The 18485-nt window shown below is 40.9% G+C and overlaps 2 protein-coding genes across 7 annotated transcripts in view; one reads left to right on the top strand and one right to left on the bottom strand.

The window, feature by feature from the left end:
• Window positions 1–548: 548 nt before the first annotated feature.
• The window catches only part of LOC134212042 (phospholipid-transporting ATPase VD), a 270366-nt gene continuing 252429 nt past the window's right edge, over window positions 549–18485 (top strand). For 4 of the 6 annotated variants that reach the window (XR_009979182.1, XM_062689545.1, XM_062689544.1 and 1 more), the window contains exon 1: window positions 549–865. The gene's annotated coding sequence lies outside the window, so the exon portion shown is untranslated. Of the gene's footprint in view, window positions 866–1460; window positions 1508–18485 lie in introns of all 6 variants that reach the window. The other 2 variants (XM_062689541.1, XM_062689543.1) reach the window with 2 other exon arrangements.
• Window positions 13943–15187, bottom strand: LOC134209676 (uncharacterized). The gene has a single exon (XM_062685681.1). The coding sequence runs from the start codon at window positions 15185–15187 to the stop codon at window positions 13943–13945; it is 1245 nt and encodes a 414-aa protein (XP_062541665.1).

Here is an 18485-nt window from a genome sequence, read left to right as displayed (position 1 = left end):
TCATGCGAGTATGCAAGGAAACTGAACTCGGTAAAAGTATTACCGTAACTTCAGCAAAGCAAATTCTTTTTACTGATTGTTCGGTATTTTTTATCTGACAGCTACAAACAGAATTTGTTGAACAGAAGACCCCGGTTATCTATTTTACCGATACCCTGTAAATTGTATTATATTGCCGAAAGGTCGGTATAATTTATTACAAACATCAGTAAATACTTCAAAATTAACTGACCTCTCGGTTTAAATTTATGGTTACCGGGTAAAATCGGTAAAAAATATTACCGAGGCGAAACTCTCGATTTAAGTGTGTAGGCGAATCCGCCACCTCTTCAGTCCCCTGGAAAGGCCTCATAGTCGACGCCGTTGCGGCAATGATCGAGGCAATGATGGAATCTCTTTGATCTGTGGAGCATTAAATATAAATATTGAACCATCACCTTAATCATCTTTCTATGGCAATATTTTAGCGTGCGCAAGTCTTCGATTTTATCGAACAAAAGAGTCGGTTCCAGTTCGGATCGCACGATTTGGCTTGTTGTCGTTTCAGTTGTGTTTGTGCCTCGGTTTCGTGCGGTTGTTTTCTCGTCGTCGTCGTGTTTGGTACATCGCCGTGCGGACGGATGGTTCTTGTTGGGTTCCTTCACACCGGATTTTTGATTCTTGTGCTGTGTACTGCTGCAACTAACTTTACCACGCGTGAATATTTATAATACCGTGTTTCAGTAGTGCATTCGATTTTCTTCATTTACAACGGGAAACTATTTTCGTTTTTCTTTTAAGTGAAAATCGAAATTTTTGTGACATTTTTCGTTGGTGGTAAACAACCACGAGTGACAGCCGAAGATGTTTCAAAAACAGTTCTAGGGTAAATGAACTGTACCTCTTCATATAGCATCTGATTGTAGATACAAGTTTCACATTCTCATTCATCAGCCGTGCAAAGTTCAAAAACACCTTGATCTGCTTCGGTGCTGCTGTTGCACTGCAGCGATGCTGCGTCTGATGCCGTGTAGTGTGCTTTGAGAGGAAGACCGCTCTGGTGGTTGACTTCGGGCAGCGGAACGTTTCGAAGTATTCGAAGAAGCAAACCGACAGAAGGGAAAGAAATTCCTCAACAGCCCAGTGCGATGGACTCAGCCACTTCGATATGATGGACCGCATTACCACGTATGGTTGTTGGCAGAGTGTTGTTTAGAATAATCGTTTTGTTCGGTAGCAAGCATTGATTCAAGAACCCCATCGGAACGATTGTTGGATAACGGTTCCCTTGCATAAAAAGCTCGATTTGAAGAAAGTGTGTTTTTGAAGGGTGTTTTGTTTATATCCTGCGTATCAGAGGGATACCGTTGATTAATTGGGAACGTGTAGATGAAGCACCCTGAAACTGTGTTCTCAAAGACAGAATTATGCTTGATATTATTTTCGTTATGAAAATCTTCTGTCAAATTGAAACAATCCAGGAATAAAAGTATAAAATAAAAATAGCTGTTCAGTTGTAAAACCCATGGTGAGTTTAAAGAGATTGTGTTCAATTTTGTAAAAACCTATGATATGTTTATTAACGGTCTCGCAAAATTTTCATGTGCCATTGCTGTGGAGTTAAACTCAAGTACTGTGTTAGTGCAATAATGTTGATGCTTGCTGTCGTTGTGGAGGAGAACGAAAGGAAAACAGAAAGCGAAGATCCGCTTGCATCGATCGTATGGAAAGTCCCCGGCTGTAGAATGGGTCGTCTGTATCTTCTTAAGTGGTACGAATAAACGGCGAAGCAGACGATATTATTGAACTCAGACGAACAAAATCTAAATAAAAGGTAGGCTGTCTTTTGCTATTTTATTGTTTCCCTCTTATAACCCAGAATCAGACAATCCCCAAGCATTTATGATTTTCACTTTCTGGAAAAAAATAAGCTGAAACAAACGATAATGAAATTATTTCTAAATACCTATTTCGCAAAATTATCATTCACCATATGGAAATAATTTTTTTGGTCAACGTTTTTTGCCTTTCTCGTACAACAAAGTTGTACCGAAAGGCTATCATTTCACTCTGAAAACGAACTTTTTATAGAAGCATCTGAGACCCATAGTGTTACATACCAATCGACTCAGCTCGAAAAACTGAGCACATGTCTGTCTGTCCGTGTGTATGTGTGTGCACAAAAAGCAATAAAAAACATTAGACAACTTTTCGTATAGTAATCCTTGTCCGATTTTCACGCAGCAAGTTTTATTCGACAGGGGACAGAGCCTTGTTGCTCACTATTGAATTTGATAACAATCGGTCATTGCGTTTAAAAGTTATGAAGAAAATGATACATCGGACCATATAAACCCCATATAAGGTTGGTGTCTTAACTAAATGCGAGAAAGGCACCACCAACGCTAGGTGGATTAATCTTGGTTTTTTTTTTACTGAAAACAATCAACCCGCAAAATGTAATGCAAAATATTTGCTTCAAAATGTTCAATATTTTATCTGAAATGCCTTTTTGATAATTCTAAAAACATAAACATGACAAGAAAATTATTTACAGCTAATTAGTGTATTATCTCATTTTATTCCTCTTATTGGATGTAACTTACTTAAAAACTGATTATAACTGTACACATTACCTATTCATTTACGAAATACGTATCTGTAAAAATACAATCAAGTGGTGGTAATCAATGGAATAATACTAAGGGCCGATGCCCACGTAGCGTTTTTTTTTTTTCATGATGCGTACACGCCGCGTCCACGCAAGGAGGTACCCAGCTTTAAAGGTAGTCGTGCACACAACACACGTATAGGCCATACAGGCCATATACAGATGTGCTCGACTTGCGGTTAGCGGCAGTATACGTTTATGTGATGCTGGGTACCTTGCGTGGACGTGGCGTGCACGCAGCTTAAAAAATCGCTATGTAGACATCGGCCCTAGCTTGTCTTCAATGAGTCTTGCGAGCAAGGCGTAAGATTGCCAAACCGGAGATGGCGAGTTCGATTCTCGGTCCGGTCTAGAATGTTTCCAGATGGGAAACATTCTATACATCCTGGGCATAGTGTAGTTGTAGTAATGATGCTAATAGAATGAATACTCAGTTGAAAAGCAGGCCAAGTTCCATTTGGAATATAGAACAATACACTGGTGGAAATAATTATAAAGACAAGCTCGGTTTCCATACAAAATGGCCATATTGGGAAGTCAATATCTCGATTTGTAGCGATTCGATTGGGCTGATTTTTTGCCAACAAGCCTAAAATGACTTGAATTTTTATTCAATGATAGTTACATTTATGCATATATTCTGGTTATACGCGTTTCTGTTGGAAATAATTATAAAGACAGTTCCGTTGTATGGAGCTCCATATAAAAAAGTGGTGTCTTTATAATTATTTCCAGATTTTGAGGTCAAAATCAACAGAGATGTATACAATTTACTCAAAGATCGAAAGTTCAAGTTAAAAACAGGTGCCTAGAAAAATTTCAGCCAAATCGAATCGCTACAAATCGAGATATCGATCCTCAATCATGATGAAAATGTATGAAAATCATGCTTGTCTTTATACTTATTTCCGGCGGTATAGAAGAAGAAAAAGATACTAACACGTCTTAAGACAAGTGAATTCTAAATACATCATTATGTGCGTACATTGTTTTTCTTGAAGTTTAGCAGAAAGCGATGAAATAGTGTCATTTGGAGATTTGCGGTCCTATAAGATCAGCGGACGAACCATTTCAAGTCGGAATATCTTGTCATAGTGAGCCTATGACAGTCTCTAGGCTCTAGAGTCTGACATAAGCTCCCTCTAGACATCATAATATGATTACTAAATTGAATATAGACCTTATTTGATTTTGACAACAAAACCATTCAAACCCATTTTTTGTCTTTCTCTTATACTGCGTAGGGGAACTGTACCGATCTTAATCAACTGTACATATATCTATCTCATCGCTAAACAAAGAAATACGGCATCAAATTCGTCGCTTCTTTTTGTCAACATGCGTGCTCACTGCTGAAAAAAATCACAAAAATAATAAACAAACCAAATTCCTTTCCATTTCTTTGTTTTTGATGGGATGGAAATAGGAGCTATGAGATGAAGTGGCGAACCGTTCCCCTATACGTAAAGGCTGTACGTTCACTCCAAAAACAAACTTTTTATTGGAGGCCCGGCGACCAATACTGTTAGTTATATACCAATCGATTCAGCTCGACGAATTGAGATTAGGCCTGTCTGTGCGTGTGTATTTGTGTGTATGTACTTGCGCAAAAAAAATTACACTCATTTTTAAGGGACTTATCCTTGACTGATTTGCTTCGACGGGGATTCCTGTCAAATGGTTTCCTGTTGAAAATTGGCCAGATCGTCAAAATACTACTTTTTTAAACCACAAAAAAATTACTAACACCGCTAGGTAGATTAATCAGGGTTTTTTTAAATGGCTTATAAACCGCTTAAATCTCATAATCCGCGTAGAAAAATGGTTGGATGCCTATAATACCTATAATAAAAATCAAGGAAATCAAGCAGCAATGGGACTGCTTTAAATTTATGGGCAGTTCAGATTTCAAAATTCGCGTAAAAACTGGTAAGACCCCAAAACCGACATAAAAAAAACCATGCCCATAGTCCAATCTGGCCTATTTTTAAAAAGACACAATGGGACAGGATGTATTCTGCGTTGAATGCAATTTGTTGCGAGCAAATCGGTTGGAGATACGAGCCTGAAAAATGAGTGACATTTTTTGCGGTGATGATGCCGTTCTCGTTCATTATGAAATGTGTCGAAAATGTATATTCGGTACGTTGTCTCGGATACAAGTCTGTGATTAAATTATAGATTTCCAAACCATTTGGAATAAACCCTTTACAGACTTCCAAAATTTGGAAATTTTTGAAAAAAAAAATGGAAATTTGGAAAAATTCTCAAACATTTTACCTCCTCATTAAACTATTTTTTTTTCTTCACTATTGAGGTTTCAGACCTGGGTTGGTCCACCTCAGGAAAAAGCTATATTAGTGGTAATATGATAAACACGGTTCAGCCACCTAAGGAAAGTGCGGATCGATCACACTCATCCATATTTATTCTCTTTTCTCTTTTACGTATACATTTATGGGGGGAGGGGGGCTTCTGCCATTTTCTTACGCTTCATATAAACAAAAAATAATTTGTATGGGAAAAATCTTACATGGGGGGAGGGGGGTTCGAAAACCCGGAAAAAATGATTACATAATTAGTGTACGACACCCAAGCTCGTGCTTTCTGTTGTAGTCCAAGGTATCGAAGTGTGTTTGTTTACCAGCCGATGATTGCTACAACGACTCAAATTGATAGCGTATGGCTATTGCTTCTAAGTGTTCCCACCGGTAGGCAATGAATATTTTTGCAAAAAAAAATGCGTTCCTCCAAGGATTTCGATGAGAATCCTTCAGTGGTTCCGATGGAAATGTTCCAGGGCTTCCAACGAGAATCGCCAAAGATTTCGATGGAAATCCTCCAAACATCTCCAAACAAACAAGGAAACCTCCAGTGATTCTGAAGGCAATCCACCAGGGATTCCGACGGGAATGTTGCAGGGATTCCAATCAGAATCTTCTATGGATCCTCCATCCTCCAGGAATTCCGACGGGAATATTTCAGGAGTTCCAACGGGAATGTTCCAAAGATTCCGTTGGAAATCCTTCATGAATTCCAACGTGAATGTTTCAGGGATTTCGTAGGCAATGTTCCAGGGATGTAGAAGCAAATCGTAGAAGGATTCCAAAGCAATCCGACGAGGGATCCCGAAGCAAATCGTCGAGAGGGTCTTCGAATTAATCCTCCAGGGATTCCGAAAAGAATCCTCCAGCGATTCCGAAGGGAATCCTCCAGGGATGTTGAAGCCAATTGTTGGGGGATTCCGAAGCAAATCATCGAAGGGTTTCGAAGCAAATCGTTGAATGATTCCGAAGCAATTCGTCAAGAAATTCCGAAGTAAATTGTCGAGGGATTTTGAAGTAAATCTTCGAGGAATTCCGAAGCAAACTGTCGATGTATTTGAAATCGTCGAGGTATTCTGAAACAAATCGTCAAGGAATTCCGAAGCAAATCTCTGAACGATTCCGAAACAAATCTTTTGAATTCTTTTGGGTTCCAGTTGGAATGCTTTGATAATTCTGAAATAAATTCTTCAGAGATTCAAATGAAAATTCCTCTCGAATTCCGATGAGAATCCTCTTCGGCTCCTGATGGGAATTGTGGAGATTATCATGCTGCTCATGGTGGCTCTCCGTTGTTGTTCATATCAAGCTTACTTTACTGCTTTCAAATCAATTAGATAATGCCTTTTCATAATTAACACCAAGTGCAATTTCATTGACAAACAGAATTGTTTCTCAGAAATGAGAAACAAGCTCATTTTGTCTTCCACTCATTTTATTATGATAGGGTTAATATGGGAGATAACACTTTTGGCTTCAAAAATTGATATCACTGCTAACTAACTCTTCAAATTATACACGTAAAAAAATAACCTTATATGTTATGGCAAGAAAAAACATTCGAAAATACTTATACTCTTCATTATGCCACCTAATGAATGATCCCATATCAAACAGCTAATAACATTCATAAGTTAAGAAAATTATTTTGAGCTTTTTAGTGGAATGTTTTCACCTGTCATAAGACGAGTTTGAACAGTCCCATTGAATTCCACCACTTAATTGTATCCTGACAGATACGTATTTCGACCTCAACAGTAAGGCCGTCTTCAGTGTCTTGTACTTGACTCGACTCGTCGGTCAAGTACTACTGTTGAGTCGAAACGTATCTGTCAGGATACAATTAAGTGGTGGAATTCAATGGGACTGTTCAAACTCGTCTTATGACAGGTGATTCATAAGTTAATGAAAAGTATAAGTTTCCGAATGTATGTGACTGATGCGATGTATAAGTTTTTTCTTATACATGTCATTAAGCACCTGCTTTGGCGAAAAAGTATTAGAAATATTAATAATAAACAACATTAAAATTTTTACGTGTAGTGGGGGCTATTTTTTTTAGGGAGGGCTAAGCACCCCTTAACCCCCTCTTATTTACGTCAACAGTATTTGTTTATGGAATAAGGCTGTGACAGTTCCGTGGTTACATTGCAAAATAATAAAAATAACAATTTTTCCAGGTAAGTTAAAAAAATAACAATCAGAAGCCTAAATGCATTCATTTTTGATAGATTAGACCAAAAATAGTGAAAAATTTAATTTACATTTTGTTCCAAAATCTGAACAAAATCCACAGAACTTTCAAAATATTGAGAATGCATATAACACTTTTTTGAAAGCCTATTTATCATTATTGATGAAATTTATTCGTTTGACGAAGTTTTGAACTACGGACAAATCAACTCAAAAGTACACATACTATACACGGTTGCGCATGACAAACTATATATAGAAACTAAGCGGAGGACTGGATATTTTGAACTGCTCTGGTCAGAACTTATTATATTTAAGCTCACACTTTAATTTGTTTTCAAAGAGTTGACTAAGAATCGCCTACTCCCGGACCTGTGACAAGCGCGGTCTCATCAGTATTAATAGACCTAGCCCATTATCATCATTGAAACGCAGTAGGAAAAAAGTGCCCGGCACATCCTGGCTACGATCTGACGATGGACTAAACAATAGGATGTCGGTAGCCTACTTACACCGATCTATGTCCAAGTAGTTCCACAAATGGTTTTAAAATTTCATCATCCGAGATATCGAACTGCATAGACAGAATTTTTGTAGAATAGATTTAAGGTCTGAGGGAAGGGTTTTCCGTTAAAAAAGCACGTGGTAGCACTCTCTGAGCGAGAAAATTGCCTAATTCCCGCCAAAAGGACGCAATCAGTGTCGCCAAAATTATTTTATCATTATGCAGTTTACAATTGCTTTAGAATTTGCCGTAAACAACAAAAGGAATTGACAACAATGAGGAAGAAATTTATCACTCATGCAGTGGTTCGGCAAGAGAACAGCAGCAGCAGCGACCAATCACGCAATGAGAAGATCAAAATAAACAAACTACAGGAATTCTTTCGGATGTTCCTCCAGGTATTCCTTCGGAATTTCCTCTAGGAATTCCTTCGGAAATTCCTCCAGGAATTCTTCCGGAAATTCCTTCAGAAGTTCCTCAAGGAATTCCTTCAGAAGTTCCTCAAGGAATTCCTTCAAAAGTTCCATAAGGAATTCCCTCGAAAGTTCCTTAAGGAATTTCTTCGGAAGTTCCTCAAGGAATTCCTTCGGAAGTTCCTCTAGGAATTTCTTCGAAAGTTCCTCTAGGAATTCCTTCGGAAGTTCCTCTAGCAATTCCTTCGGAAGTTCCTCTAGGAAGGACTTCCGGAGGAATTCCTTGAGGAACTTCCGGAGGAATTCCTGGAGGAACTTCCGGAGGAATTCCTGGAGGAACTTCCGGAGGAATTCCTGGAAGAACTTCCGGAGGAATTCCTGGAGGAACTTCCGGAGGAATTCCTGGAGGAACTTCCGGAGGAATTCCTGGAGGAACTTCCGGAGGAATTCCTGGAGGAACTTCCGGAGGAATTCCTGGAGGAACTTCCGAAGGAATTCCTGGAGGAACTTCCGGAGGAACTTCTGAAGGGATTCATGGAGGAACTTCCGGAGGAATTTCCGAAGCAATTCCTGGAGGAATTTCCGAAGCAATTCCTGGAGGAATTTCCGAAGGAATTCCTGGAGGAACTTCCGAACGAATTCCTGGAGTAACTTCTTGTCTTGTTTATCATCAATTATTTATCTTGTCCCATTCCCACATTTGATTTCTATTTATTTATATGGTATCTCCTTGTTTACAAATGGGAATACGCTTTTTTCTAGTGTCAGGCTACATACAAAGTTGACGGATTTTCTATAGCGCTCATCGCTCCTTTCCGGCATAAGAAAATATGCTGTTGACTACTCTCCCGAAATGGTAATTTTTGTATGGAATTTGGAAAATTTATTCGAATTAAAAAAAGATTCCTTCAAAATTCAATGCGGTCACATATCGGTCACATATACGCCCAAAACTCTCGACGGTGATCAACACGCGTCGGAGTCGTCCGCCGCGGCTTAACATTGGGCGGCTACAAGACGGTAGACTAGCCCAAGACTACGCGCAGCAGCTAGAAGTGGCACTCCCAACGGAAGAGCAGCTAGGCGCAGCATCTCTTGAAGATGGCTGGAGAGATATTCGATCCGCCATTGGAAGCACCACAACCGCTGCACTAGGCACGGTGGCTCCGGATCAGAGAAACGACTGGTATGACGGCGAATGTGAGCATTTAGTTGAGGAGAAGAATGCAGCATGGGCTGATTGCTGCAACACCGCACGAGGGCGAACGAGGCACGATGCAAACGGGCGCGGAACAGACAAAACTCGATTTTCCGGAGGAAAAAGCGCCAGCAGGAAGATCGAGACCGTGAAGAGACGGAGGAACTGTACCGCGCTAATAACGCACGAAAGTTCTATGAGAAGTTGAACCGTTCACGTAAGGGCCACGTGCCACAGCCCGATATGTGTAAGGACATAAACGGGAACCTTCTTACGAACGAGCGTGAGGTGATCCAAAGGTGGCGGCAGCACTACGAAGAGCACCTGAATGGCGATATGGCAGACAACGGTGGCGGTATGGTAATGAACCTAGGAGCACGCGCGCAGGACATGCGACTTCCGGCTCCGAATCTCCAGGAAATCCAGGAGGAGATCGGCCGGCTGAAAAACAACAAAGCCCCTGGAGTTGACCAGCTACCAGGAAAGCTGTTTAAACACGGTGGTGAAGCAGTGGCTAGAGCGCTGCACTGGGTGATTACCAAGGTTTGGGAGGATGAGGTTCTGCCGCAGGAGTGGATGGAAGGTGTCGTGTGTCCCATCTACAAGAAGGGCGATAAGCTGGATTGTAGCAACTACCGCGCAATCAGTACCAGGGCAGTACCAGGCGGGATTTATGGGTGAACGCTCTACCACAGACCAGGTGTTCGCCATACGTCAGGTATTGCAGAAATGCCGCGAATACAACGTGCCCACACATCATCTATTTATCGACTTCAAAGCCGAATATGATACAATCGATCGGGACCAGCTATGGCAGCTAATGCACGAAAACGGATTTCCGGATAAACTGATACGGTTGATCAAGGCGACGATGGATCGGGTGATGTGCGTAGTTCGAGTTTCAGGGGCATTCTCGAGTCCCTTCGAAACGCGTAGAGGGTTACGGCAATATTGTTTGGAGGTGTTCGGGGAAGCATTGTAAAACCGCTTTTTGAAGTATGGTGTTCGGCAAACTCAAAACTATAATTTTATTAAATTCAGTTTAGGAAATTTAAATTAACATCAGAACTTACAAATAGTTTAGGGTTCAACAATTCAAATACGATCTCCGTCTGATCTTCTACCCTACTACAAACACCGGTAAGTCACGACTATTGTACAATGTTTTCGCTACCCTTTCTTTCCGTATCAACAAGTATACTGTTTTGGCAAAGTCGTCCTAATGCACTTTATTCTTATTTAGTATTATCTAACTATTCCGAATTCAGTTAAATAACGTTCCCAATAACAATCTTCTGCTAATCATGAGCAAACCAAATTCAACATGTCAGCGTCCTATGTTTACTCCGTCTTACAGCTTGCGTTCACCTTACACAGTAGGTTCCGTTCGCTCAGCAAACCCTTTGCGTTCCAGTGTAACATTTCCCCGGCCCGTAAGCCCTGTGGTTGATAGTATCACTACTGTGCTTACTACTATTATCCGTTAATTTCTAGAACTGCAAGTTTCGCCACCGCACGCTTCTTCAATCCTGAGTTTGTTCGCACTATTGCTGACCGTATTCTTCCATCTGCTGAGATATATACTTCTTCGATGACTCCTCGCTCCCATGACCTACGTTTTTCCGAATCCGCTACATACACCAGGTCGCCCACCTCAAGAGGTTTTCTTTCTTCAAACCACTTCGTTCTACGATTCATCGTTGGTAGATATTCTCGTTGCCATCGAATCCAAAGTTCGTCTGCCAAATACTGTGCTTGATTGTAACTACTTCGTAGTCTTTCTGCCAGATCTAAAGGATTTCTGGATGGCATACACTCAGCCAACGGAAAACTTCCCAGAAAATGGTTCGGAGTTAGGGCCTCCCTATCCTCCTGTACGTTCGTAGATACATAAGTCAATGGGCGCGAATTAATCAAGTTTTCTGTTTCCACAAGGGTAGTCTGCAAAATTTCATCTGTTAGCCGCTGTCCGCTTGCCAAAACTGTCATTGTCTCCTTCACCGATCGAACCATGCGCTCCCATACGCCGCCCATGTGAGGCGCTAAAGGAGGATTAAAAGTCCATTTTGTTCTCGCTCCCGTGAACGTATTGGCGCATTCAGCGTTAATTGCTCGTATCTGTTCTGCTAAATCTCTGCTTGCTCCGACAAAATTGGTTCCATTGTCAGAAAAAAATTCAATTGGGCTGCCTCGACGCTTCACAAACCTGCGAATTGCCATTTCACAAGACTGTGTTGATAAACTGTGTGCTACTTCCAGGTGCACTGCACGCACTGTCATGCACGTAAATAATGCAACCCATCTTTTTTCCCGTCTTCTGCCAACTGCTACTTCAATCGGACCGAAATAATCCACTCCAACGTAAGAAAATGGATGTTCCTTAATAGCCATTCGAGATATTGGCAGCGGAGCCATTCTTGGAACAAGCGGTTTCGCCTTTTGAACTTTGCACCATAAGCAATCTCTCCCGATTTTTTCTACTAAGGATCTCAGTCTAGGAATGTAAAACCGTTGTAGGATTTCGTTTACCACCATTTCTCGACTTCCATGAGCACACTCTTGATGATAAAACTCCACCAGTTTCTTGACTATCGAATGGTTGTGGGGAAGAATTATTGGAAATCGTATGTCGAACGCCGTATAGTAGGCCGCAACTGTTCTACCTTCCATTCGTATTACGCCATATTCGTCCAAAAACGGTGACAATCTGTACAAAGCACTGCTCTTCTCGATAGTTCGGTATTTGTCCACCACTGTATCCTGGTTTTTAATCAATGTTTTTACCTCATCTGTAAACGCTTCACCTTGAGCCACACGCCACAGGTAGTTTTCTGCTACTAAATACTCCTCTTGGCGTAAGGGAACCAGCTCGTTCGGAATTTTTGCGATACGCCTCTGTAAGGTTATTAATGCTTCAATAGGCTGTTTTTTTATCCTTCGACGACAGTTTGCCAAAAAACGAGACATAGTTGCTACCGTTCGTACGAGCACCTTCCACTTTGCAATATGTTCAACTCTGGGTAGTACTGCATCTGGTAGTAAGATATCGTGAAATAGTATGCTAGCTCTTAATTCCTCTCTAACTTCTACTGATTTTTGTTTTTGTTCCGGCCAATTTTCCTTTGAATCATATAGAAAGTTTGGACCACGGAACCAACGACTGTTGGAATTTATATGTGTCGATATACCCCACTTTGTAACATCATCTGCAGCATTACCTTTTGTAGGAACCCAATACCAGTTGTTTGGACTGCTTACATTAAGTATTTCACCAATTCTGTGAGCTACGAACGGTTTATAACGTCTAACGTCTGACTTTACCCACGATAGAACAGCGTTAGAATCTGTCCACAAAAAACGCTCTTTCACTTCGAAAGAATGACTGTCACATATAGCCCTCATTAGTCTTGCTCCAAGTACATGCTACATGCGCCATCGCTTCCACGAGTGCACAGTGAATATTATTGCCGTCTGTAAATCTAAAATAGGCTACGCATCCATAAGCGTCTTCTTCAGCGTCCACAACCACATGTAGCTGCACCGTGTCATAACAGTCTAAACTCATTTCTCCGAGATAACAACACCTTGTCCACCGCAACCATCGATCATAGTGTGCTGCTCCTAATTTCTCATCCCAACCGATACCACTCCGCCACAGGTCTTGCATCAAAATCCAGCCGTGGATTAACAATGGTGCCAAAAATTGCTTTGGATCAAACATACTCATGACGCAACGTAGCGCAATCCGTTTTGTAGGCCAGACTTCTTCTTGAACATATGGCCGCAAATCATCTCTGACTTCCGTAGAGAACACAAACCAATCGTGATCTGGATGCCACATTACTCCCAAAACTCTCTCCGTGTCTAAGCCATTCATGTCAAGAGATTTCGCTAACTTTGATTCCGATTCTCCAAGCTCAGCCAGTACCTTTGAAGAGTTGCTCATCCAGTTTCGTATTTCAAAACCCGCGGCTGCATGCACCTTCCGCACATCCTTCGCTAGTAATATCGCTTCATCCTCCGTGTCTACACTGTCAAAATAGTCATCGACATAATGTTTTCTTATTATAGCTTCGGCAGCCGCTGGGTACTCTTGAAGATGTTCTTGCGCGTTCAGATTTTTGACAAACTGTGCTAAGCAAGGAGAACAGCTGGCCCCAAAGATGACCACATCCATTACGTAAGTATCCGGTTCACAGTTCGTATCGGATCGGAAAAGGAAACGCTGGGCTTGTCTATCTTCTTTTCTCACCAGAATTTGGTGAAACATCTCTCGGATGTCACCACCAAATGCCACCTTCCGCTCACGGAAACCGTTGATGACTTCAGACAACGAAGCGACTAGATCAGGCCCCCTCAACAGACTGTCGTTGAACGAAACGCCGTTTGTCTTTGCGGCAGCATCCCAAACCATTCTAATTTTATCGGGTTTCTTAGGATTGATAACGTAGTTAAGTGGAAGGTACCAACAACGTTCCGGCGGTGTATCCAAAAGTTCATGTTCAGTGATTTTGTGTGCATATCCTTTTGCCACATATTCCTCAATCTGCGTTTGCAGAGCCACACGAATACCTTGATTTCGATCCAATCGCATCTCGAGATTTTTCATTCGCTTATACGCCATCGGGTAGCTCTTTGGAAATCGCGGTGCACTATCTTTCAAAGAAGGCCGACCTCGAATCGATCGCCCACGCGTTTTGTCTTGCTTGTTAGAGTTTCTCGTGCCAGATGATCTTCCTTCGATTCGAACCGTACGGGCGAAACTCCTACTGCTTCAAGTTGATAACTTTCTCTTAACAGCTGGTTCAATTCACAATCTTCCTTACTGCATTCTTCGCAAAGACATCGGTGGTGACCAAGGAAATGAACGTCTGCTATCATATTCGGTCGCGGTCCGTATACAGTCCACCCTAGTTTACATTCAACAGCAATTGGCTGTCCTTTCTCCCCAACTCGTGATGTTAATGGTGCGATGAGATGCATATTGTCGATACCAATCAGCAGTTTAGGAGTATCCAATTTATAGCTTGGAATTTCTATATGTTCTAGGTGTTGGAATTCTTTAGTGAGTTGTGTTGAATCCAACCGTTGAGCTGGTAGATCCAGTCTTTGAACTGTCCTCGCCACGCATAGATCAACACTAGTTCGGTCTTTACCAGTAATTTTCATCTCAACACTTCTCGAATGACCTTCCGTTCGACTAACTCCATTTGTCCAGCGCATTTCAAACGGTTCTCGTGGCCCGTTTAACTTCAGATATTCAGCTATTTTGCCGTCGATTAACGACGTTGACGATCCTTCATCAACTAGCGCAAGTGTGTCATACCTTTTTTCTTCATTGTATAACGTGACGGGAATTATACGAAACAAAACTGTTTTGTTTTGAGAACAATGACTATTACAGCGTACATTCGTTCTTACAGCCTTTGTATTCGATGGGAGATGTAAAAGCGGATGATGCAGTTCGTTACATCCTTCGAAATCACAACGAACTTTCGAGCGGCACGGCCACTTCCCGTGATTGAAAATACATAGCGCGCACAACCCCAAGTGATTCACCATCATCCATCTGCGTTCTACACTGGTATTCCTGAATTCTTGACAATCTCGACCAAAATGTCCAGGTTCCTCGCAAATAGAACAACTGTTGGATTTGCTTGCAAATAGTTGTGCCGATGGTAGCTGGGTCTTGATTTGGCTAGATTTACTACCCACTGCTTCACGATCCTCCTCTAACAGGTGAGTGAACACCTTAGCCTTAAGTTTATCCCGTCTTTTCGATGGAACTATTTCTATCCTTTCAAATGTCACTTCTAACGCCTTATCCACTAGATCTTCCATGAACCGTCCAAAGGTTTTCAGGTCTACCACTTTCCAACGCCGTTTGTATTCAACCCATTGCATAGCATAGCATGATGGAAGCTTTTGGATTAAGCTTTGCATTAATATTGGGTTCTTCAAGTGATCATGCATCTTTGAAACTTCCAAATGATGCGTGAATTCTCTATGGCGCTACCAAACTCGATTATAGACTCCAAATTCTCGAATCAGGTCCATCCAGCCTCTGAATTCGTTGTGCTAACATCGTGGATAAAATCTCCGGATTCCCGAAGCGGCGACGTAGCTTTTCAATGATTTTTGGCACATTTTCCGGTAGCAACAAATAGTTCCGGACGGTGTCCAGAGCCTTAGCCTGCAACGCCTGTTGCAGTCTGACGAGGTTTTCCGCATTGGAGAACCCACAAGAAATATTTGCTTGCTCGTACGCACTGATGAATAACGGCCAATCTTGTGGGTGTCCGGTGAAAGTAGGAAGATTTTTAGGAAATACTTGACGTGAAGCAATCTGAAGCTTCGATGGTCCTGGCAGCATACTGAAGCTATTTCGTCGAAACTGCAGTCCTCCTGCGGCGTCATGCACAGTAGCTTCTGGCAAAACTGATGACAATTCACTCCTACCGTCCTCTGAAGCTTGTCTCAACCGTTGTCGTTCAACCGGATCTTCTGCGTTGCATGAGCTTATCCATCCTTGCACCTTATCTATATAACTAATTTCGTCCTTATCTTGAAGCTCTTCATCGTTTTCGGAATCCTCAATCAGTTTTGATAGCTGTTGTAGTTCCTCCAAATCACGCCGCTGGCGTTCAAGCTGCTTCTGCTTTACCTTCAATATCTGAGGCTGGTTCTCTTCCTCCAGAGCTTCTAGACGGCTTCTCTCCTTCATCTCTTCAATTCTCATCAACGCTGAATCGCGTTTCGAACACTTAGTGTTATCACTTTTAACGGAATTATTGACACTTTTGTGGTTTTCGGAACGAGATTTCTTACTATTCGCTAGCAAACGCGGTTGTTGGTTCTTCAAATGTTTTTCGAAATTGTTTACATCCCATGGAGTAGATGTTCCTGGCTGACTAACTTCTTGGTTCTTATTTAGAACTTTCTGATCGGAAGCTTTCTGTTCTAACTTCTTCTTTGACTTACCGGTATTATCTTTAGTACTTCCTTTTTAGCTGCTCGAGGGGTTGTACACGGCTAACACCTGGCTGTCCTATTGATTCCCGAGCGGATACGTCCTCTCCGAGGCACGTACGGCAATACCAAACTAGCTCCGCTATACTCTGGTCCACATCGACACATGCAAAGTGGTGCCATTTCAGACATCGACCACACTGCACCATAGAATCGTACTGATCATCTCTCTCGCAGCAAGGATAGACTTCATCCGACGGTATATTTTTTTGAGTATTGTTTGGAGGTATTCGGGGAAGCATTGTAAAACCGCTTTTTGAAGTATGGTGTTCGGCAAACTCAAAACTATAATTTTATTAAATTCAGTTTAGGAAATTTAAATTAACATCAGAACTTACAAATAGTTTAGGGTTCAACAATTCAAATACGATCTCCGTCTGATCTTCTACCCTACTACAAACACCGGTAAGTCACGACTATTGTATAATGTTTTCGCTACCCTTTCTTTCCGTATCAACAAGTATACTGTTTTGGCAAAGTCGTCCTAATGCACTTTATTCTTATTAAGTACTAGCTTGATGTACCCGGCCTTGCTCGAGGTTCCAGTTTGATTCGCAGTTTTTTCACAATCGGCAAATAAGTAAACCAATTGGTCAACAGGATAATTGTGTTTTCTTATTGATACATCATCATTTGATTAAAAGAAGGCAGATTTCATTTGAAAACATTGACTGATTTTGGAAAAGGGAGCGAATCCATAATCGCCATATTCCGGGCAAACGTCTATTTCTAAAGAAGGACAAACATCCACCGATGCCTTATTCCGAGCAAACGTCTATTTTAAAGAAGGGATCACATTCACCATCCAGAAGGAAACACATTAATCATTGCTTTTTACGTTGGGCAAACCATGATTTCGATAAATGGTTGAATTGATCGATAACTAAACAATACAATAATGGGTTCAGAAGTTAGGCTGGAGCACACACACAAACATACAAACATTGAGTTTTATATATCTCGGCAACTTATTCAAAACGACGTATGTGATTTTGTAAACAAAGATGCATACGTCGATTTGTCAAATATGATGACACTCCCACGCAAACCAATACAACGAACATGTAGCCGAAACCTCCCCCTACCTGTATGTGGCGATAGTTTGCGTGGGAGTGCTATCAGATTGCAGAAATCAACGTTTAAATTTTTGTTTACAAAATCACATACGTCACATACGTTGAATAAGTATCCGAGATATATAGATAGCTAATAGCTATATGTATCCGGCTTTGCTAGGGACTGAAAAGTAAATTATAGAATTAAAATAGCTTTATGTACCCGGCCTTGCTCGGAGTTGCCAGTTTAATTCGCAGTTTTTTTCACCATCGGAATTGGAATAGGTCAAAAGGATAATTGTGTTTTCTTATTGATATTTCATCATTTGATTAAAAGAAGGTAGATTACATTTGAAAACATTGACTGATTTTGAAAATGGGATCAAACCCAAAATCGCTTTATTCCGGGCAAACGTCTATTTCTAAAGAAGGAAAAACATACACCGATGCCTTATTCCGGAAAAACGTCTATTTTAAAGAAATGATCACATTTACCGTCCAGAAGGAAACACTTTAATCATTGCTTTTCTCTGGGCAAACCATGATTTCGATGAAGTGTTGAGTTGATCGATCCCTGTCATCTTCGCCTTCTTAAGAAAAAGAATGTTTGTTCCAAATTTGGTTGAAATCGGGCAAAGGGGTACAGAAGTTATGCTGGAACATTGGATCATTGCATACCTTGCTTTTATTTATTAATCTTGAATCATTATCATATAATTATCATACCTTTTAAAATTTGGAATAAAGGTTACTCGATTATGGATCACTATGCAATTTGATCATTCATAATCATCAATCATTAATCATATCGATCGTTAATCATTAATCATACACATGTAGTGTGTCAACATTTAATCACGATCGGTAATCGTTAATTATAATCCAACGGTTTTTCATCTATTATTCATAATCGTTAATTATTGTCAAAAATGAATTTAATCATTAATCATTATCAGTCATCATTTTCAAAAATTATAATTCATTAATCATAATCTTTAATCATAGAGTTGAATGATTTAATCATTTAATCTGCTTAGAATTGGTCCTGGGGTCAGGAGTTACACTGAATTGCCCGTTTTCTAAAGACAACCGCTTTCCTTTACCCTTCCTCTTTTCTC

Source organism: Armigeres subalbatus, chromosome 2 (genome assembly GCF_024139115.2).
Source record: "Armigeres subalbatus isolate Guangzhou_Male chromosome 2, GZ_Asu_2, whole genome shotgun sequence".
NCBI classification, from domain to species: domain Eukaryota; kingdom Metazoa; phylum Arthropoda; class Insecta; order Diptera; family Culicidae; genus Armigeres; species Armigeres subalbatus.
This window is presented reverse-complemented; position numbering and strand designations above follow the sequence as displayed.

Coding starts and splice junctions, on each gene's coding strand:
- LOC134209676 (XM_062685681.1), bottom strand. CDS start 15,187: ATGCAATGGGTTGAATACAAACGGCGTTGGAAAGTGGTAGACCTGAAA.